Consider the following 23,045-nt stretch of genomic DNA (forward strand, 5'->3'; position numbering starts at 1 on the left):
AAATCACAATTTTCTCTAACACTGCCGTTCTCCTCCTCTGGGATTTCTGTTAGGATTAGGTTGGAGTTCTTCCACCTCATCCCCATATCTCTTAAGTACTCTTTTATACATCTTGCTAGATTTTCTTTTGAGTTCTGTCTGGCCTGTGTCCTTTGTGTTGAGGTTTTTTTCCCCACTGCTAGTATTTTTTGTCATTTAAATGAGTAACATAAAATTTAGCATTTTAAACATTTTTAAGTGTACAGCTCAGTGGCATTAAGTACATTCACAGTGTTGTGCAACCTTCATCAATATTCAACTCCAGAACTTTTTCCTCGTCCCAAACAGAAACTCTGTACACCTTAAGCAGTAACTCTTCATTCCCCCTTTCTCCCAGTCCCTGGTAACCTCTGTTCTACTGTCTGTCTGTATATAAGTAGAATCATTCAATATTTGTCCTTTTGTGTCTATCTTATTTCACTTAGCATAGTGTTTTCAAAGCTCATTCATGTTGTAAAATGTATCGAATTTTCATTCATTTTAAAGATTGAATAATATTCCATTGTATATTTTATATCTATCTATATATCACATTTCATTATTCCATTCAGCCATAGATGGACATTTTGACAATATTTTACATTTGCAAAATTCCTAGTTGGTTATTTTGCATATCCATTGGCTCTTGTTTTATTTATGTTTGCTTTTTTTAAAAATGGAAGTTACTCATTTCTCTAAGCATTGTAAATATTTTAAAATGTTTATCAGACTTATAAAATCCTGAGAAGCATTTTCATTTTATTTTTAAGACTTTGGACATCTTAGAATTTTGGTTTTCAGAAGTGGGAGATTTTGTTTTCCCCTTCCTTTTCTCCCCCTGAGCACATCTGTCTAGTACTTGTGTAGTTACCTCTACCTGCTTCCAAGGCCCCAGTGTAGAACCAAGTCCTACAATAGCATTTTAGATCTCCTTCCCCACAGTGACGTTGGACTTTTGGCAGATCCTGACCTTTGGCTGAGGGAAGGAGGGGACTGCTTCAGTCTCCAATCTATTTAGCCCTAGAGGTTTCTAAAAGCCATGGTTTTAAGTGAGGTTCAGTAGCAGTTTTTGCTGTGCTTCATGTTGGTCTTCTTTCAGGGAGCTTCAAGTAGTGAATCAGGCCTTCATCCTCTTCTCACTTGGAGCACTTTTCATCCCTGTTCTCCCTCTACATCACTAGTAGCTTTTGACTCCAGAGCCTAGAAGTGCTATGATTTCACCCTAGTTCACTGCTCTGTTTTTTTCTGTTCTGTTGCTGCTCTATTGAGGTGTTAATTTTATTTTGGAGTTCAGAAATACATTTGGTTTTCTATTTCATATTTTCTCCGCTGGGTATTGGGAGGTTAGGAAATATGTCGAAGCATGAACTTATGGAGCTATTTGGACAAGAAGTCTTTGTGAAATATATTTTTAAAGTACAATATGAAACCTAACTCATTTTGACATTGTTTATTTTAGATATGCTTTGGCAATTTGTAAGTAATGAAAATTAAAAGATTAAGTAAGAGTGAACAATAGCTGCCATTTATTAAATATCCTGTATACTGGGCTTTGTAATTGACATTTTATACCCATTATATCACACTTGAGAATTCCAGATGAGAAAATGGGATTATTTGTTTACTTCACATGAGGTGGGCAAGGATTTGAGAGTTAAATACCTTTGCCAACACATGGCAAGGAAGTAGGGAAAGTAGGAATTGAGGCCAAGTTATCCTACCCTAATGATCATGCTCTCAGCTACATTTCTGTGCAATATACATTGAATTAAAGGATCGTCTCTTTTCACTACCAAATTTCATTTCTAACAATCACTTGTTTTTTTTCACGGTAACAGTAGTGTTTTATTTTTTATAAATTGCATGCACATCCATAAACCTAATAAATAGGTTTTGTCTATTTTTTTTTATACAGTAGGTTCTTATAGTCATCAGTTTTATACACATCAGTGTATACATGTCAATCCCAATCACCCAATTCATCACACCACCCCCCCACCCACCTGTGGCTTTCCCCCCTTGGTGTACATACGTTTGTTCTCTACATCTGTGTCTCAACTTCTGCCCTGCAAACCGGTTCATCTGTACCATTTTTCTAGGTTCCACATATATGCGTTAATATACGATATTTGTTTTTCTCTTTCTGACTTACTTCACTCTGTATGACAGTCTCTGGGTCCATCCACGTCTCTACAAATGACCCAATTTCGTTCCTTTTTATGGCTGAGTAATATCCCATTGTATATATGTACCAATCTTCTTTATCCATTCGTCTGTCGATGGGCATTTAGGTTGCTTCCATGACCTGGCTATTGTAAATAGTGCTGCAATGAACATTGGGGTGCATGTGTCTTTTTGAATTGTGGTTTTCTCAGGGTATATGCCCAGTAGTGGGATTGCTGGATCATATGGTAATTCTATTGTTAGTTTTTTAAGGAACCTCCATACTGTTCTCCATAGTAGCTGTATCAGTTTACATTCCCACCAACAGTGGAAGAGAGTTCCCTTTTCTCCACACCCTCTCCAGCATTTGTTGTTTGTAGATTTTCTGATGAAGCCCATTCTAACTGGTGTGAGGTGATACCTCATTGTAGTTTTGGTTTGCATTTCTCTAATAATTAGTGATGTTGAGCAGCTTTTCATGTGCTTCTTGACCATCTGTATGTCTTCTTTGGAGAAATGTCTATTTAGGTCTTCTGCCCATTTTTGGATTGGGTTGTTTGTTTTTTTGATATTGAGCTGCATGAGCTGTTTATATATTTTGGAGATTAATCCTTTGTCCATTGATTTGTTGGCAAATATTTTCTGCCATTCTGAGGGTTGTCTTTTCGTCTTGTTTATGGTTTCCTTTGCTGTGCAAAAGCTTTTAAGTTTCATTAGGTCCCATTTGTTTATTTTTGTTTTTATTTCCATTACTCTAGGAGGTGGATCAAAAAAGATCTTGCTGTGATTTATGTCAAAGAGTGTTCTTCCTATGTTTTCCTCTAAGAGTTTTATAGTGTCCGGTCTTACAGTTAGGTCTCTAATCCATTTTGAGTTTATTTTTGTGTATGGTGTTAGGGAGTGTTCTAATTTCATTCTTTTACATTTAGCTGTCCAGTTTTCCCAGCACCACTTATTGAAAAGACTGTCTTTTCTCCATTGTATATCCTTGCCTCCTTTGTCATAGATTAGTTGACCATAGGTGCGTGGGTTTACCTCTGGGCTTTCTGTCTTGTTCCATTGATCTCTGTTTCTGTTTTTGCACCAGTACCATCTTGTCTTGATTACTGTAGCTTTGTAGTATAGTCTGAAGTCAGGGAGTCTGATTCCTCTAGCTCCGTTTTTTTCCCTCAAGACTGCTTTGGCTATTTGGGGTCTTTTGTGTCTCCATACAAATTTTAAGATTTTTTTGTTCTAGTTCCATAAAAAATGCCATTGGTAATTTGATAGGGATTGCATTGAATCTGTAGATTGCTTTGGGTAGTATAGTCGTTTTCACAATATTGATTCTTCCAATCCAAGAACATGGTGTATCTCTCCATCTGTTGGTATCACCTTTAATTTCTTTCATCAGTGTCTTATAGTTTTCTGCATACAGGTCTTTTGTCTCCCTAGGTAGGTTTATTCCTAAGTATTTTATTCTTTTTGTTGCAGTGGTAAATGGGAGTGTTTCCTTAATTTCTCTTTCAGATTTTTCATCATTAGTGTATAGGAATGCAAGAGATTTCTGTGCATTAATTTTGTATCCTGCAATTTTACCAGATTCATTGATTAGCTCTAGTAGTTTTCTGGTTGCATCTTTAGGATTCTCTATGTATAGTATCATGTCATCTGCAAACAGTGGCAGTTTTACTTCTTCTTTTCCAATTTGTATTCCTTTATTTCTTTTTCTTTTCTGATTGCCGAGGCTAGGACTTCCAAAACTATGTTGAATAATAGCGGTGAGAGTGGACATCCTTGTCTTGTTCCTGATCTTTGAGGAAATGCTTTCAGTTTTTCACCATTGAGAATGATGTTTGCTGTGGGTTTGTCGTATATGGCCTTTATTATGTTGAGGTTGTTTCCCTCTATGCCCACTTTCTGGAGAGTTTTTATCATAACTGGGTGTTGAATTTTGTCAAAAGCTTTTTCCGCATCTATTGAGATGATCATATGGTTTTCATTCTTCAATTTGTTAATATGGTGTATCACATCGATTGATTTGCATATATTGAAGAATCCTTGCATCCCTGGGATAAATCCCACTTGATCATGGTGTATGATCCTTTTAATGTGTCGTTGGATTCTGTTTGCTAGTATTTTGTTGAGGAGTTTTGCATCTATATTCATCAGTGATATTGGTCTGTAATTTTCTTTCTTTGCAGTATCTGTGTCTGGTTTTGGTATCAGGGTGATGGTGGCCTCATAGAATGAGTTTGGGAGTGTTCCTTCTTCTGCAATTTTTGGAAGAGTTTGAGAAGGATGGGTGTTAGCTGTTCTCTAAATGTCTGATAGAATTCACCTGTGAAGCCATCTGGTCCTGGACTTTTGTTTGTTGGAAGATTTTTAATCACAGTTTCAATTTCATTACTTGTGATTGGCCTGTTCATATTTTCTATTTCTTCCTGGTTCAGTCTTGGAAGGTTATACTATACCTTTCTAAGAATTTGTCCATTTCTTCCAGGTTGTCCATTTTATTGGCATAGAGTTGCTTGTAGTAGTCTCTTAGGATGCTTTGTATTTCTGTGGTGTCTGTTGTAACTTCTCCTTTTTCATTTCTAATTTTATTGATTTGAGTCCTCTCCCTCTTTTTCTTGATGAATCTGCCTAATGGTTTATCAATGTTGTTTATCTTCTCAAAGAACCAGCTTTTAGTTTTATTGATATTTGCTATTGTTTTCTTTGTTGCTATTTCATTTATTTCTGCTCTGATCTTTATGATTTCTTTCCTTCTGCTAAGTTTGGGTTTTGTTTGTTCTTCTTTCTCTAGTTCCTTTAGGTGTAAGGTTATATTATTTATTTGAGATTTTTCTTGTTCTTTTTTTAAAATTTATTAATTAATTTATTTTTATATTTGGCTGTGTTGGGTCTTCGTTTCTTTGCGAGAGCTTTCTCTAGTTGCGGCAAGTGGGGGCCACTCTTCATCGCGGTGCACGGGCCTCTCACTATTGCGGCCTCTTTTGTTGCAGAGCACAGGCTTCAGACGCGCAGGCTCAGTCGTTGTGGCTCACGGGCCTAGTTGCTCTGCGGCATGTGGGATCTTTCCAGACCAGGGCTCGAACCCGTGTCCCCTGCATTGGCAGGCAGATTCTCAACCACTGCGCCACCCGGGAAGCCCTTTTCTTGTTTCTTGAGGTAGGCTTGTATAGCTATAAACTTCCCTCTTAGAACTGCTTTTGCTGCACCCATAGGTTTTGGATTGTCGTGTTTTCATTGTCATCTGTCTCTAGGTATTTTTTGATTTCCTTTTTGATTTCTTCAGTGATCTCTTGGTTATTTAGTAACATAGTGTTTAGCCTCCATGTGTTTGTGTTTTTTACGTTTTTTCCCCTATAGTTCATTTCTAATCTCATAACGTTGTGGTCAGAAAAGATGCTTGATATGATATCAGTTTTGTTAAATTTACTGAGGCTTGATTTGTGACCCAAGATGTGATCTATCCTGGAGAATGTTCTGTGCGCACTTGAGAAGAAAGGGTAATGTGCTGTTTTTGGATGGAATGTCCTATAAATATCAATTAAATCTGTCTGATCTATTGTGTCATTTAAAGCTTCTGTTTCCTTATTTATTTTCATTTTGGATGATCTGTCCATTGGTGTAAGTGAGGTGTTAAAGTCCCCCACTATTATTGTGTTACTGTCCATTTCCTCTTTTATAGCTGTTAGCAGTTGCCTTATGTATTGAGGTGCTCCTATGTTGGGTGCATATATATTTATAATTGTTATATCTTCTTCTTGGATTGATCCGTTGATCATCATGTAGTGTCCTTCCTTGTCTCTTGCAACATTCTTTATTTTAAAGTCTATTTTATCTGTTATGAGTATTGCTACTCCAGCTTTCTTTTGATTTCCATTTGCATGGAATATCTTTTTCCATCCCCTCACTTTCAGTCTGTATGTGTCCCTAGGTCTTAAATGGGTCTCCGGTAGACAGCATTTATATAGGTCTTGTTTTTGTATCCATTCAGCCAACCCGTGTCTTTTGGTTGGAGCATTTAATCCATTCACGTTTAAGGTAATTATCAATATGTATGTTCCTATTACCATTTTCTTAATTGTTTTGGGTTTGTTTTTGTAGGTCCTTTTCTTCTCTTGTGTTTCCCTCTTAGAGAAGTTCCTTTAGCATTTGTTGTAGAGCTGGTTTGGTGGTGCTGAATTCTCTTAGCTTTTGCTCTTCTATAAAGCTTTTGATTTCTGCATCGAATCTGAGTGAGATCCTTTCCAGGTTGGGTAATCTTGGTTGTAGGTTCTTCCCTTTCATCACTCTAAGTATATCATGTCACTTCCTTCTGGCTTATAGAGTTTCTGCTGAGAAATCAGCTGTTAACCTTATGGGAGTTCCGTTGTATGTTATTTGTCATTTTTCCCTTATTGCTTTTAATAATTTTTCTTTGTCTTTAATATTTGCCAATTTGATTAGTATGTGTCTTGGCGTGTTTCTCCTTGGGTTTATCCTGTATGGGACTCACTGCGCTTCCTGGACTTGGGTATATGTATATATTTTATATATATATATATTTTCGACTATAATCTTTTCAAATATTTTCTCGGGTCTTTCTCTCTCTCTTCCGCTTCTGGGACCTCTATAATGCGAATGTTGTTGTGATTAATGTTGTCCCAGAGGTCTCTTAGGCTGTCTTCATTTCCTTTCATTCTGTTTTCTTTATTCTGTTCTGCAGCAGTGAATTCCACCATTCTGTCTTCCAGGTCACTTATCTGTTCCTCTCCCTCAGTTATTCTGCTACTGATTCCTTCTAGTGTAGTTTTCATTTCAGTTATTGTATTGTTCATCTCTGTTTGTTTGTTCTTTAATTCTTCTAGGTCTTTGTTAAACATTTCTTGCATCTTCTCGATCTTTGCCTCCATCGTTTTTCCGAGGTCCTGGATCATCTTCACTATCATTATTCTGAATTCTTTTTCTGGAAGGTTGCCTATCTCCACTTCATTTTGTTGTGTTCTGGGGTTTTATCTTGTTCCTTCATCTGGTACATAGCCCTCTGCCTTTTCATGTTGTCTATGTTTCTGTTTATGTGGTTTTCGTTCCACAGGCTGCCGGATTGTAATTCTTCTTGCTTATGCTGTCTGCCCTCTGGTGGATGAGGCTATCTAAGAGGCTTGTGCAGGTTTCCTGATGGGAGGGACTGGTGGTGGGTAGAGCTGGGTGTTGCTCTGGTGGGCAGAGCTCAGTAAAACTTTAATCCTCTTGACTGCTGATGGGTAGGGCTGGGTTCCTTCCCTGTTGGTTGTTTGGCCTGAGACAACCCAGCACTGGAGTGTACCTGGGCTCTTTGGTGGGGCTAATGGCAGACTCTGGGAGGGCTCACACCAAGGAGTACTTCCCAGAACTTCTGCTGCCAGTTATCTTGTCCCCACGGTGAGCCACAGACACCCCCCACCTCTGCAGGAGACCCTCCAACACTAGCAGGTAGGTGTGGTTCAGTCTCCCTGGATTCAGTGCTCCTTCCCCTGGGTCTCGATGCGCACAGTACTTTGTGTGTGCCCTCCAAGAGTGGAGTCTCTGTTTCCCCCAGTCCTGTCGAAGTCCTGCAGTCAAATCCCACTAGCCTTCAAAGTCTGATTCTCTAGGAATTCCTCCTCCCGTTGCTGGATCCCCAGGTTGGGAAGCCTGACGTGGGGCTCAGAACCTTCACTCCAGTGGGTGGACTTCTGTGGTATAAGTGTTCTCCAGTCTGTGAGTCACCCACCCAGCAGTTATGGGATTTGATTTTGCTGTGATTGCGCTCCTCCTACCATCTCACTGTGTCTTCTCCTTTGTCTTTGGATGTGGGGTATCTTTTTTGTTGAGTTCCAGTGTCTTCCTGTTGATGATTGTCCAGCAGCTAATTGTGATTCTGGTGTTCTCACAAGAGGGAGTGAGAGCACATCCTTCTACTCCACCATCTTGGTTCAGGCCTCTAACAAACTCTTTACTCTGCATGAATCCAGAATTTCTTTGGAAATTTGCTTATTAATTCACTTTATTTGGTTATTTTTCTTAGTGTTCTGACTACATTCTACTTGGTCTGTGGAACCGTGTATTTATAAATAACACTGTATCTGAATTTTAAGAATTTTCAGGATACTGATTATATATTATAGACTAAGAAAAATACGTCAGTATTAGTATATACTTGGGTTAGTATAAATTGAGGTAAGTCCAAAGTTTTAGAACTTTAAAATAGGAACAATGTAATTTTTCCATAGATCTCAGTGATTAAAGTAGCTGGAGACCCAGTAGGTGAAACTTTCAAGAAATTTTATTCCAGTTTATCCTATACAGCATTTCTGCTTTAATGTTACTAAAACACAACACTCTTACAGCATCTCCCATGTCTCTCTATTTCCATAGTGTCAAGTTTAAATCTCAGCCTTGCACTGAAAATTCACCTTATAAATTTGATGAATATGGATAGTGCTCTGGCATCATTCCAAGATGATTTTTTTTATCTGCTGGAATAAATCACAGAAAATAAAAAAGAAAGCCGTATAGCATAATCAAGTAACATATATTCATTGATGCTCCATATTAATACACGGTCACCTTTGAACACAGTGGTGGTTTGTCAGCTGTGTAGAGAAATGATACTTAATGCCAATTTGTGAAATGAATTTTCCTTTGTTGCTTGCAAGTGGATGATGTTCTCTTTGGCTAACAAATTGGAGTATAGGTTCCATCCACCTCAGCATATCAGTATATAAAATCTTTGGTCCCAGAAAATATTTCATTAACTCTCAAAAGTGGCATAGACATTATAAAAATATTATCAAGTCATGCCCTTACTTTGAACAACCTTTCAGTATCGTCTCATTCATTCTCAATGCCCTGTGGTGACCTAAATGGGAAGGAAACCCAAAAAAGAGGGGATATATGTATATGTATAGGTGATTCACTTTGCTGTACAGTGGAAACTAACACGACTTTGTAAAGCAACTATGCTCCAATAAAAATTAATTAAAAAAAAGGTCTGGTATCTTTAGTATCATTTGGAAAGGCCCTGTGAGAGCTGGCCTCAGTCATACCAGTCTTCTTTAAGTTCTTAGATATGTGAAATTCTTTACCATCTCAGTGACTTCTTGTATATTGTTTCCTCTGCAGGTGACACCACACCTGTCCCTCCCAACAAACTTTTCTGTCGTGACCTTTTTGCATCTTTTGGGCATTGCCATTTCTTCAGAGAAGACTTCACTTATCTTCTCTTCTTTAATTGTGTCCCCCAGCTAAAATCTCTGTTAGTACAATTTGGTTTCTTTCTTAGATTCATTGCTATCCATATCTGTTGTGATTATTTGTCTAATTCCCTATCCACAATAAGAGCTCTATGAAGATAGGGACCCTGTCCATTTTTGTTCACTGATAAATCCTTGGCAATTAGCACAGGGACTGGCACCATAATGGATGTTGCTTACAAGGTAGTTGGAGAGAAACCTAGTACCTTTCTGTTTCCAGGATCACAGTTCCTCTACCAGACCCAGAACTCCTCAATGGACAAGTTGAGGAAACTTGTTTACATTAATTCAGTTCACTTATATTATTGCAGTATATTACTGCTAAACAATATGTATTCAATTAGATATACCTCTCTTTATATTTGCATGAATTTAAATTTGATGTACATGTGTTGAAAAGGTCAGTAGACAGTATTCTGGTATTTTATCAAAGATAATGGGACTGTTTGTTGTGGCTCTGGTTCTAGGCAGTATGAAACTGTGGTTCCACTTGAAGATTCTATTGTGACTGAAGTTACAGCAACTCTGCAAGAATGGGCCAGTCTGTGGAAACAACTCTATGTGGTAAGTAGTTTATAACTAGTTTACTAGATCATTAAAGTTAATTGTACCAAGTGAAAACATTATTGTACTTGTGCCAGTTGCAAATTTATAGATTTCTAAATATTGAGTTTTTCAAATGTATGTTCCTAATATTAACTGAAACACAGTAGACTTGAGATTTATCCAGCCTGAAGAGAACACATTACTCATATACCTGCAGTTCTCTCCATCCTATTCCAGTCAATAGAATGTAAGTTCCATAACACCAAGGATTTTAGCTGTCTTACTCGTTGCTGTATCCTCAGAAGCTTTCACAAAACAGGTCTTTATTAAATGAATGAACAAACTTCAGAGTTACATTGTGAACCTAATGGTGGGTAAAGGCCAAGAAGCTGTATCAACACTTTCTTACAGCTAATAAGCTTAAAGGATATGTTATATATGATACTTTTTGCCAAGCCAACAATTACTAGGTTAATAAAACCTCAGTTCATATCCTCTGGAAACTTAGAGAGTAGAGGGTGATAGGACACAAAAAATATAGACTGAAAATAAGTGGCAGGGTTTGGGTTCTGAACAAGATGGAGTAAACACATTCTGTTTTTCTCCTACTAATCACAAAAATCCTGGACAAAACTCATGAAATACCCTACCAGAAAACTCTGAAAGTTAGGGAAAAGAAGGTGGACTATCTAAGGACCTTGAGACTCAAGGATTGAGTGAGTTCCCTGATTGTCTATTTTTCTTGCCTCCCATATATCTTGGCCTGGGTTGTAGAGAAGTCTACAACCTGGAAATGCTAATGAGTGCAGACAAAAAAATAGTGCCAAGGAAAGCCTGTTCTCTCTAGCCAAAGGATGGCCCAGCAAGATAGAAACATCCTAACCTATCCCATCCGTTCTCTAGGAGAACATCACAATAAAATCTATACCCCCTCACACTCAAACAGGCATTACAGCAGCAGTATCCATGACCAGAGCTTTGTCTCACACACACCCTTCCCCCACCTGCAGTAACAAGGAGATGTCCCCCTCCAGTGGAGCCTGTGGGTCAAACGTTGACTTCTCCTCTTCCCTGCTAAGTAATGAGGCAGTCCCCTTCCTCAGCAGAGCCTGTAGGGAGGACTGTCTTCCACCCCACCAGAATTTACAAGGTGGCAACTCTCTTCAGCAGAGCCTGTGGGTGAGACCCTGGCTTTCACAACTACACAGCATTAACAAGATGGTGCCCTTACCCTGCAGAGTTTTGAGGCAGAACTCGACTTTCTTCCATGCTCTGAAGTAAGGAAGAAGCATTCCTCCACAGAGGAGCCTGTGGTTGGAGCTTTTGATTTCCACTCCCCTTGCGGTAATAAGGTGGTACCCTCCCCAGCTGAGCCTGTGGGTTCATTGACTTTCACAAATCCCCACTCCCCTGCATATTACCCTATTTTCTATGCCTGCTCTGCTGAAATGAGGCAGTGCTTCTCCCCACTCAAGCCCATGCTGAGGATAATGGGGAGTGGAGTTCTGTCGTATAGGTAACATGTAAATAGAGAAAACCGAGGAGTACTGGAGAGACTTTATAAACTAAATTGACATTTGAAACACAGTCCACAAAAGTGAGCCTGCGATCACATTCAGAATCTAAACAGGTTGACCATTCACTAAAATAAAAGATTTAAGTAGGAATTAGAGTATGATAGTATAGTACTTAAAATGTCCAGCCTACAACCCCAAATTACTCATCATATGAAAAAATCAGGAAAAACTCAACTCTAACAAGAAAAGGCAATCAACAGAGGCTAACTTTGAAATGACACAAATGTTGGAATCATCAATAAGGATTTTAAAGCAGCTTTTGTAAAACTGCTCCAGTGAGCAATTATGAATTCTCTTGAAACAAATGAAAACATAAGAAACTGCAGCAAATAAGTAGAAAATATAAAGAATCAAATGAAAATCTTAGAACTGAAAAATACAATAACCAAAGTTTAAAAATTACTGGTTAGACTAAATAGCAGAATGGAAAGGACAGAGGAAAGAGTTAGTGAACTTCAGGATGGATCAGTAGAAATTATGTAGTCTGAATAATGGAGAGAAATTGAAAAAGTGAACTTAGACTCAGAGATCTGTGGGACAATAACAAAAGGTATAACATTTGAGGCATCAGAGTACTAGACAGAGAGGACAGGATGTGGAATTTAAAAAATATTTGAAGAAATATTGGCTTAAATCTTATCAAATTTGCAAAAGACATAATTCTACAGATTCAAGAAGCTGAGTGAACTCCCAGCACAATAAACCTAAAGATATCCATACCCGGACCCATTATAGTTAAACTTTTGAAAATTAAAGCCAAAGAAAAAATCTTGAAAGGGAAACCAAACATTGCTATTAGGGAAAGGGCAATTTGAAACAACAACAGATTTCCTATCAGAAATTGTGGAAAACAGAGGAAGTGCTAAAAAAAAAAAAAAACAACCTGATGTCACCCCAGAATTGTATATCCAGGAAAAATATACTTAAGGAATGAAAGAGAAATCAACACATTGTCAGATGAAAGAAAGCTAGCAAAATTTGTTGCCAGCAAATTGGTTGTAAAATAATGACTATGAAGGAAGTTCTTCAGACACAAAGGAAGAGATAATGGAAGGACAGTTGGGATATTAGAAATGGAGAAAGCAGTGGAACGGATAAATAAATCCTCTTCAGTTTAAAAAATTGTCTGATGATACAAAGCAAAAATTACTACATTTACATGGTTCTCAATGTATATAGAGGTTATATTTAAGAAAACTGTATCGAAAGTGGGAAAGGAAAGGGACATAAAGTGTGGCAAGGTATTTGTGTTCCACTCAGGGTAGTAAAATGTTGATACTAGCAGGCTATAGTAAGTTACACACACACACACACACACACACACACACACACACACACACACACACTGTAATCTCTAGAGCAGTCATTAAAAATATTATATGGTAATTCAAAAAGAGTCATGTACCACAGTGTTCATTGCAGCACTATTTATAATAGCCAGGACATGGAAGCAACCTATGTGTCCATCGACAGATGAATGGATAAAGAAGTTGTGGCACATATATACAGTGGAATATTACTCAGCCATAAAAAGAAATGAAATTGAGTTATTTGTAGTGAGGTAGATGGACCTAGAGTCTGTCATACAGAGTGAAGTAAGTCAGAAAGAGAAGAACAAATATCGTATGCTAGCACATATATATGGAATCAAAAAAACATGGTTCTGAAGAGCCTAGGGGCAGGACAGGAATAAGGACACAGACATAGAGAATGGACTGGAGGACACAGGGAGAGGGAAGGGTAAGCTGGGACGAAGTGAGAGAGTGACATTGACATATATACACTACCAAATGTAAAATAGATAGCTAGTGGGAAGCAGCCGCATAACACAGGGAGATCAGCTCGGTGCTTTGCAACCACATAGAGGGGTGGGATAAGGAGGGTGGGAGGGAGATGCAAGAGGGACGGGATATGGGGATATATGTATACATATAGCTGACTCACTTTGTTATACAGCAGAAAATAACACAACATTGTAAAGCAATTATACTCCAATAAAGATGTTAAAGAAAGTATTATATGGGGATATAATAAAACTATTGTAAATAAATGAAAATGGAGTACTAAAAATGTTCAAGTAACCTATAGGAACATAAGAAAGGGGAAACAGAGGAAGGTAAAATGGAGGGAACAAACAGAAGTACTAAAATGGCAGACTTAAGTCCTAACATATGAATAATTAAGAGGTAGGAAATGGTAGAATTGATCAAAAAAGACTGAACTGTGTTTTGTCTATAAGAAACTCACTTCATATGCAATGACACAGGGAGGTTAGGAGATAGAAAAATACATACCGTGCAAACACTAATCAGAAGAAAATTGGAATGGCTGTACTGAAAAGAGATAGTAATATTAAGTATGAATTATCTCTTCCTTAAATAAATGTAAATAAAAAAACTTACTTTAGTGGAAAAAATTGATGTCAGAATAAAGAAAACTACTAGGAAGAAAGGGACATTTCAAAATGATAAAAAGATCAAAAAGATCAAGTCTTAAGTATGCATGCACCAAAAAACAGAGTTGGGAAATAAATGAAGTAAAACCTTAAAGGACTGAGTGGAGAAAATAGTTGAAACTAGAGAAATCAGATATTATACTTGGGGATTTATAACCCCTCCACTTACTAAAGGATATAACTACTAAAAATTATCAAGGATAGGGAAGAACTGAACAGTGCCGTCAACCATCAGGATCGAATGGAAATTTTTAGAACATTCCACCCAGTGAAATCAGAATAAAGATTGTTTTCAAGCATACATGGGACATTCACCAAGAGTGACAATACCTTAGGTCATAGAACAGCTGTTAACAAATTTGTAATAATTCATGTCATACAAAGGGTATTCTGACCATAATGGAGACAGCCTAGAAATCGATAACAGAAAGATTACAGAAAAATATCGAAGCACTTAGAAATTAAAGAAGCCACTCCTGAATAATCCATGTATCAAAGAGAAAGTCTCAAGAGAAATAAAAAAGTATATTAAAACTGAATGTAAATGAAAATGTAACGTATTAAAATCTGTGGGATGCAGCTAAAGCAGTGCCGAGAGAGACGTTTATAGCATTAAGTGCATATAACAGAAAAACGTGTCAAATGCAGCTCCTACTTCACGAATTTAAGTTAGGCGGAGAAAGACAAAGATAAATATCATATGAATATGATCTCTCTTATATGTGAAACCTTAAAAAAAGAAAAAAAAAGGAAGCGCATAGGTATAGATAATAGAGACAGGTTGGTGGTTGCCAGAAGTGGGGAGTCAGAGAAATGGATGAAGGGGGTCAAAAGGTAACAACATAGAAAGAATCTAAATTTAAGCAAGCAGAATGAAGGAAAAAAAAACAGAAATTAATGAAATTAAAAATAGAAAAACAGTAGAGGAAAAACCAATCACACCAAAAGCCAGTTCTTGAAAATATCAATAAAATTGATAAATATTTAGCAAAATGAGAGAAAATAGTAATTATCAATACATTAGGAGTAAAGAAAAAGATATCACTATAGATACCACAGATATTAAATGGGTAATAAGAGAATACTATAAACAACTTTGTACACGTAAATGACAGTTTAGAGGAATAGAACAAATCCTTGAAAACCACATATTACCAAAACTCACCCAAGACAAAATAGATAATCTGAATATCTGACAGCTATTAAAGTAATTGAATTTATAATGAAAATCCTTCTAAAAAAAGAAATGTCCAGGCACAGATGGTTCTAGTGGTGAATTCTACCAACGATCTAAAGAAGAAAAACCACCATATCGTATCAATTGATTCAGAAAAAGTATTTGAGAAAATTCAACTTTCATGATAAAAACTCTTAGCAAGGGGACTTTCTCACCCTGATAAAGGGGATTTATTAAAATGTACAGCAAACATCATACTTAATGATAAAAGTCTTCTTTGGGGAATAAGGTAAGGATGTCTGCTCTCAACAAGCCAATTCAACTTAGTAGTAGAATACTTAACCAATGCAGTAAGGCAAGTAAAGGAAGGAAGACACATGCGGATTAGAATGAAAACATAAAGGTGTTCGTATTCGCAGACGATATGATTGGCTACCTCGCAAATCCCAAGGAATCCACAAACACTAGAGTTTACAAAAGATAGTTCTGAAAATAAGTAAGTTTTCAGTTGCAGGATATCAGGTCAAAATACACGCACAAACTCTCTCTCTCTCCCTCTCTCAATCATATTGCCACATATTGGCGGTGAACAACTGGAAACCAAATTTTAAAACATACATCGTTTACAGTTGCTCAAAAATGAAACATTTAGGTATAAATCCAACAAAACATACAATTTCTATATGCTGAAAACCACAAAAATGCTAATGAACAAAAGCAAAGATGACAATAAATAAAGGGACAGACATGACATGTTCATGGGTTGGAAGACTCAGATATTAAAAATGTCTGTTCTACCCAGATTGATCTGTATATTTAATTCTTGAAACAGTCCTAGCAGGATATTTCGTAAATATAGAGAAGGTGATTCTAAAATTTATAAGGGAGTACAAAAGAAGAATAAAGTTAGAGGAATCATGTTACCTAATTTTAAAGCTTACTATAGCTACAGTAATCAAGATGGAGTGGTATTGGCAGAGAGATAGACACAGATTATAGATTAAGGGAACAGGATAGAGAGTTCAGATGTAGATTCAGTCAAGTAAGGGCAACTGATTTGTGGCAAAGGTGCAAAAGGAATTAAACAGAGGAAACATGCTTCTGTCAACAAATGGTTAGGTGGAGTAGTTGGACATTCAGAGGCAAAAACAAAAAACTTGACTTAAACCTCATTTCTTATACATCATAGACCTAAATGTTAAACATAAAACTATAAAAATTTTAGGAGAACATATAGGAGAAAATCTTCATGACCTGCAATTAGGTGAAGAGTTCTTAAGCATGACACTAAAGGAACAGTCCATAAAAGTAAAGGTTGATAAATTTGACTTCATCAAAATGAAAAATTTTGCTCGTGAATGACCCTGTTAAAGGATGAAAAGATAAGTCATAGACTGGAAGAAAATATTTTCAAATCACATATCTGTCAAAAAACTTGTATGTAGAATATATAAAGAACTTTCTAAACTGAACAGTAATTCTAGCAGTAATTTCTAAACAGTTAGAAAATGGGCAGATGACTTGAATAGACACTTCATCAAGGAGGATATATGGAGAGTCAATAAGAACATGAAAAGATTTTCCATATAATTAGCCATTAGGGTAATTGAAATTAATGCATCTTTTCTCCCATTCTGAGGGCTGTCTTTTTGTTTTGTTCATGGTTTCCCTTGCTGTGTAAAAACTTTTAAGTTTAATTAGATTCCATTTGTTTATTTTTGTTTTTATTTTCATTAATGTAGGAGGTGGATCAAAAAAGATCTTGCTGTGGGTTATGTCCAAGAGTGTTCTGCCTATATTTTCCTCTAAGAGTTTTATAGTGTCCAGCCTTACATTTAGGTCTTTAATCCATTTTGAGTTTATTTTTGTGTACAATGTTAGGGAGTGTTCTAGTTTCATTCTTTCACATATAGCTGTCCAGTTTTCCCAGCACCACTTATTTTGAGTGCTTACCTTGTGCCTGTGCTTCACTTTTTACATACATTACCTCATTTTAATTATCACTACAATTACAATTATTCTCATCATATTACTGATTAGAAACTGATCCTTAGAGAGGATAAGGAATGTGCCCAAAGTCATATAAATAGTAAATGTTCAGCCAGACCCCAAATCTAAGTTCATTAGACTCCAGGGCTCTTAATAACTCATTATTTATCTTCTGAATTAAATTCTTTTAATATTGATATATCTCTCATACAATTTATGGTGATTTTAGTAGTTACTTATTATCATCTTCTGAAATGGTAGTTTCATTTATTAGAATGAAGATTATGTGGCAACAGCACCCCCTCCAAAATTGTAAAATAATCGTCCCTTAAAAAAAATAGACCTTTATTTCTTTTTCAAGTAGGCACAGGCAGTCTGGATTTGGTATGGCAGCTCTACCATCATAAAGGACTCAGGCTCATTCTGTTCTCCTGCTCTATCTTTCTCATTATAGTGCTTCAGCTTTGTAGCCCCAAATGCCTAGCTCTAGTAGCACATCTGCACGCCAGCTGTAGGAAGGAGGAAGAGAAAGAAAAAAGACATGCTCTTTTCTTTAAAGGATAGTTCTTGGAAGTTGCTCAGAACATTTCTTGCCTACTTCCTGTTGGTCAAAACTCAATCACAGGGTAACCTCTAGCTGAAAAAAGAGGCTGAGAATTGGTCTTTATTTAAGATGGCCATATACTAGCCCCAAATCAGGCATTCTATGACTGTAGAAAAAGTGGAGAATGAATACTGAGGGACCACTAGCAATCTTGGCCACAGCAACTGTGAAAATTATTTTCCTGTAAACTTCTGTTGTGTTTTTCTTTTCTGCCAAATTTATTTGTGAAATAGTGGAATAATGCCTTCACCAACACTTTAATGTATGTGGAGAAGTGAATTTTAGGTAAAACATGAAAAAGTAATGAAGTTGTTGGTAAGAATCATTAGAATCACCCAAGCTTGCCTTTGATATGTTTTGGTAACTTGACATGCATTTGTGAGGGTAAATATATTGTACCTAAAAGTTAAAATCATACAGATAACGATGTCTTCTTTTACAACAGCTCATCTTATTCAGAAATGTTCTGGATAAATTAGAGCTGCTATTTGATGCAGTAGTTTAGAACACTTAACATTTGAAAAATCTTTTAGGTGTGCTTTAAGGCTTATATATTTGCTTACCAATTTTCCAGAGATATGGAAAAACTTGAAAGTGAGAGGCTGTAGTGGAAAGAGGACTACTGCAAATCATGATTTTTATACTTTATACCCCAAATTTGAAATTTCCATTACAGTTTTTAAATTCACTTTTTGATGAATGGAATGTTGCCTTTCTTTGCCATTTTAACAAACTGCAGTGTTTCTGGTTAATTCTTTTTAATCTGTTGTTAATATCACAAGTGTCAAATGATTGTTCTTATTCTTTTATACAGATAGGAGGTCAGACATGTAGCCAGTTGAATTCAAAACAAATGAATACAAGTCTTTTCCAAATGACTTTCTACAAGAAGAGAATAAAAATCTGTAATGTTACCAAAATCAGAAAGCCAAACATTCTCCCTTTGTTTTCCCTACTTAATTTCAAACCTTATAGTTCCTTTCTTGATCTAACTTTACTAAGAGGCAGTTAATTACCTGGCTGTCCTCTGAGAAGTATACTTAAGAGCCCGAATGAATCTAGGTTAACAATGTCTAAAGTCTAATTTATCTGATTTTGAAAACAAAAGGAAAATAATTTAAATAAAAGACAGTAAACTATGAGAAACAAGTCTCAACATATGTGACTATAAAGATTAATATCTTAAGATGTTAAAAAAAAGATTAATATCTTTCTGTAAATAGAGTGTGTACAAGTCAATAAGAAAACCAGTAAAAACACTGCAGATATTCAGCAAAGGATAAAACAAGCCATTCATAAAGCATTACATTAGGGAGATATTCAGTCTTACAAACAATCAAGGACATGGAAAGTAAATCAATGAAGTAATAAATTCTCCTTCAAATTAACAAGTAAGAAAGTGGAAATTATCCTCTGCCATTGAATTTTTGCTGAAATGAATACCTCCATATCCACTTTGCTGGTTGATATCAAGTTTTTGTTGGCACATTTGAAAAATAGTTTGGGAAAAGCCTTCAGATTCTTCAGACCCTAGTAATTCTAATTCTGGGAATTTGTTTTAAGATAAAGTTAAATATGGGAGTGGGTTGAATTGCAGTCTCATAAATATTTCCATTAAAGCATTATTTGCAATAGCAAACATAAGTTTACTTTCCTGAATGTGCCAACTGTAGTCCAAGTAAGACACAGATAAGCTGGTGTTTACATCTAAAGAGCTGTTAGAAAAATTTAAATAGTATGTTACATACTGAAGTGAATTTATGCAAAATTATAAAGTATAACTTCATCTATATTCTGAAAACGTATTTGGGGAAAAAATGAAAAAAATTCACCAGTATATTAATGGAGATTAATTGAGGGGTTAAGATGTTAGATGTCTTCTTTTTCTAATCTTTGTTTTCAACATCTTGAATTGTGAATATATATTATTTTGATTGTTAGGAAAAAATAACCTAAAGCTTTCATCAAAACAATAATGATATTGTGAAATAATACTACCAATGTTAAGTGAATAATATGTGTATACAAGAGCTTAAGATAAGAGATGACACTACCTAATTTTCTATGTTTAACTTTTATCATAGCATCAGCAAGTGTATGTTAAATTCTAGGGAAGGGGCTTTGGACCTAGGCTCAGATCTTGGCTTTTCACCTTCTATGTTAGTCTTCTGGTTAGGTCTTAGCTTTATAATAGCCATTTATAGCACAGAGAATTATTTCAAAGGGTTGTAAGAGATTAAATAAAATTGCATATAAAGCTTCAAGCACTCAATCAGTGTTAATTGCATTATTCCGTTTTTGATATGAACTATATATCTCTCCAGATATGCATAACTGATGTTGCAATTTGTCACTTAAGAACTATCTATGCATAGAGAAATAAATAGACTCAATGAAATGGACTTCATTTGCATAATGGGGTATTTGGAAAAGAGTATATGTATACTTGAGCCAGGGTAGAAAAATCTTCATCTCTCTGAGGCAGTTAAAACCATAATCTCCTCATCCAGTAATCTTATTTTGATGTGAAAAAGATCATCTGAGAACCGTCATTTGTGGAAAACAATGACATCATTACTCACTCCTGTCAAAAGCAAGACTGCCAAATTTTAAATAGATATTTATGCTACAGTACTTTTTTTTTTTTAAAACCAAAAGCACATTAGAAGTCGTATATAGAAGATACGTTTCTCCTTTTGCCAAGATAACAATTGAGGCCAGTAAAGCTAGAAAAGAAACTTACTACTCAGAATTATCCTTATTCTTCATCTCTAGAGTTACTACAGAAATGAGGAAAAGCGAAGTTTCCAACAACTAAGAAATCTTCATCAAAAAACTGTGTAGTTGTTTCTATTTTCCATGATAGGGTTTAACATCCAATTATAGTGTCTATTAAGATGACAGTAAAAACTAAATAGAACAGGCATGTGTACTTGCATTAATCTTGGACTATGAATTTTCCTTCATGTGTGTAACTGAAGGATTTTATAATTGTAGCTAAGTAGGTTTAATCATTTGTTTGTACTATTTTAGGGTAACATTAGAAATTTTTCTTTTCTATTAAAAACTCACCTTTATTTAATTGGATATCTATGATGAAGCTTACCCTGTAGTTTACTTTTTCCTTTGTGATAGAATATAACTTAGTACAGCAATATTTTCATGTTATAGAAAGCTATTAAACATATTTCGACTAGAACGTAGTTACTTAAGATGATATGCTTTATAACAGTTCCACTTTGTATTGCTATAAGAGTTTAAAAAATTTTTTTCAGGAATCCTAAAAATGAATAATTTCTAGATTTTATTAGAAATAAGGCACAGTTCTCGAAATTCTGCTGAATAGTGTCTTTCTAATCTTTGGAAGATTAAGTCTGTAAATGGAAGGCAACATTTCATATTGAGGCCCCACCTAAAGAACAGAAGATATAAAATTCATTTTTATGTTTGTCTCAAGAATATTGATTTGACAAACGTTAAGAACATATGTGTTTACGTCATCATATGTTTAGGGTGCGTATAAGAGGAATTCAGCAGAGACTGAATGCATAGGCTCTGGAGAGAGACTTCCTGAGTTCAAATTCAGATGCCACAACTCGGTAGCTGTGTGATTTTGTGCCTGTTAGCTTCCTCCTAGGAGATGATAATGGTATCTGTTTCCTAGGGTTACCATGTTGTTTAAATGAAATAAAAAACTTAGAACACCTTTTAAGTGCTTGAACGCTTACTTGTTATTTCATTTTTGTTGTTAGTAAGAATGATACTTGCTATTGTAAGCGTCTATTCCTTAACCAAGTTTTCCACTTGCTTTAGTCCTACATTTTTTCAAATATATCCTAGCCCCCATCCCATCTTACTCTTAAAATTTCAGTCTTTAAAACTGGCAAGCTCTTTTTCTTGCTGCATTTAAAAATAATTTTGTATATAACAAAATGATATTTTTAAAGGGTTTTCTCTCAAAATATGTTGTAAATCAGTATTTTAATGACTTAAGGCTTTTTGTTTTCAACTGAGCATAACTTTTAGTGTATTTTATTTTAGCTAGGTTTAAAATCTGAAAGAATATTTTGGCAGGCACCGTGTGGCTATCCAGTAGCTGGATTCCTTTTCTTCCTTGTTAAAAGAGCCAGAACTGTTTAGGTTGGCATTGTGTACAGCTAAAGTATCCATCTTTCCAGACTGCCTTGAAGTTAGGGGACGCCATGTGATGCATTTCTGGCCATAAATTATATGCAAAAGTTTCTACAAGGGGTTTCTGGGTGAGCCATTGTTTTTCTTGTAATAAGTGACTTCCTCTATTGGCATATGGTAGAGTTGCCATCTTATTACCAAGAGATGACGGTTATGTTAAAAAGTACCTTCCAAGGATGGCAGAGCACAAAGATGGAAGGTATTTAAGATATTGCTGATATTGTAGGATCACTGTAGAAGCCCTGGACTGTTTACTTTTGAATTTTTTATGTGAAAAAATAATCCTTGTTTTTGTTAACTCCTTTTATTATATGTGTTAAATGCAGCCAAACACAAACCTCGTTGACTGATGAGATGTCACTGAAAGAATAGTGAACTTACTAATTAAATGATTGATTCCCACTACTTTTAATTTACTGATTTTATTTTTCTGTAAAATGGGGGCTTGCCTTCACTACTGTCTGTATCCATTGAAATGGAAAAATTGATTTTTGAATTGTTTATATAAAAATGCATATTTTAAAATGTACTTTTTCTTTCAAGTTGAAATTTCAGTCATTTGATCATTTTAATCTTAATACGAGACATATTCTATAGTTTGAAATCTTAATAGACTCCATGAAGACATAATAACTGTAGAAAAGATAACCTTAAGTAGTTGATATCATTTCATTTTATTTTACTGCCTTTTCCAGTCAGCTCAGTTTTCTTTGCGAAGTAAACTTTCATTTCAGTGTGCTTGAAAGTATTTGTTTGCAGGAGAAATGATTTATCACGGTTCTTAGATTACTTTTGTATCATCGTAGGGGAATTGTGTTAATAGAATAAGAATATTGGGTTACTAGTATGGGAACAGAATGTTAAAACTGCACTGTTTCTGTCTTACATACACTCACATCCTATTATGAACAGAACTACCCTCCTGCCACCCACATGCAAGATATCCTTAGAAACTGTGAAGCATGTTTGGCTAGCATTAGGTCAATTTAATGAAATATGTGTAACACCTGTCCACTAAAACTACAAACCATTGTTGAAAGAAATTAAAGAAGACCTAAATAAATGGAGAGATAATCAGTGT

The 23,045-nt window shown here is 35.7% G+C and overlaps 1 protein-coding gene across 1 annotated transcript in view; it reads left to right on the forward strand.

Annotated features, from left to right (window-relative positions):
- Positions 1-23,045, forward strand: part of DOCK3 (dedicator of cytokinesis 3) — a 402,555-nt gene that overhangs the window by 118,622 nt on the left and 260,888 nt on the right. The window contains exon 5 of the mRNA XM_060022587.1: positions 9,893-9,989. Coding sequence (XP_059878570.1) covers positions 9,893-9,989 — 97 coding nt within the window. The remainder of the gene's footprint in view (positions 1-9,892; positions 9,990-23,045) is intronic.

Source organism: Delphinus delphis, chromosome 10, assembly GCF_949987515.2.
Source record: "Delphinus delphis chromosome 10, mDelDel1.2, whole genome shotgun sequence".
Lineage (NCBI taxonomy): Eukaryota > Metazoa > Chordata > Mammalia > Artiodactyla > Delphinidae > Delphinus > Delphinus delphis.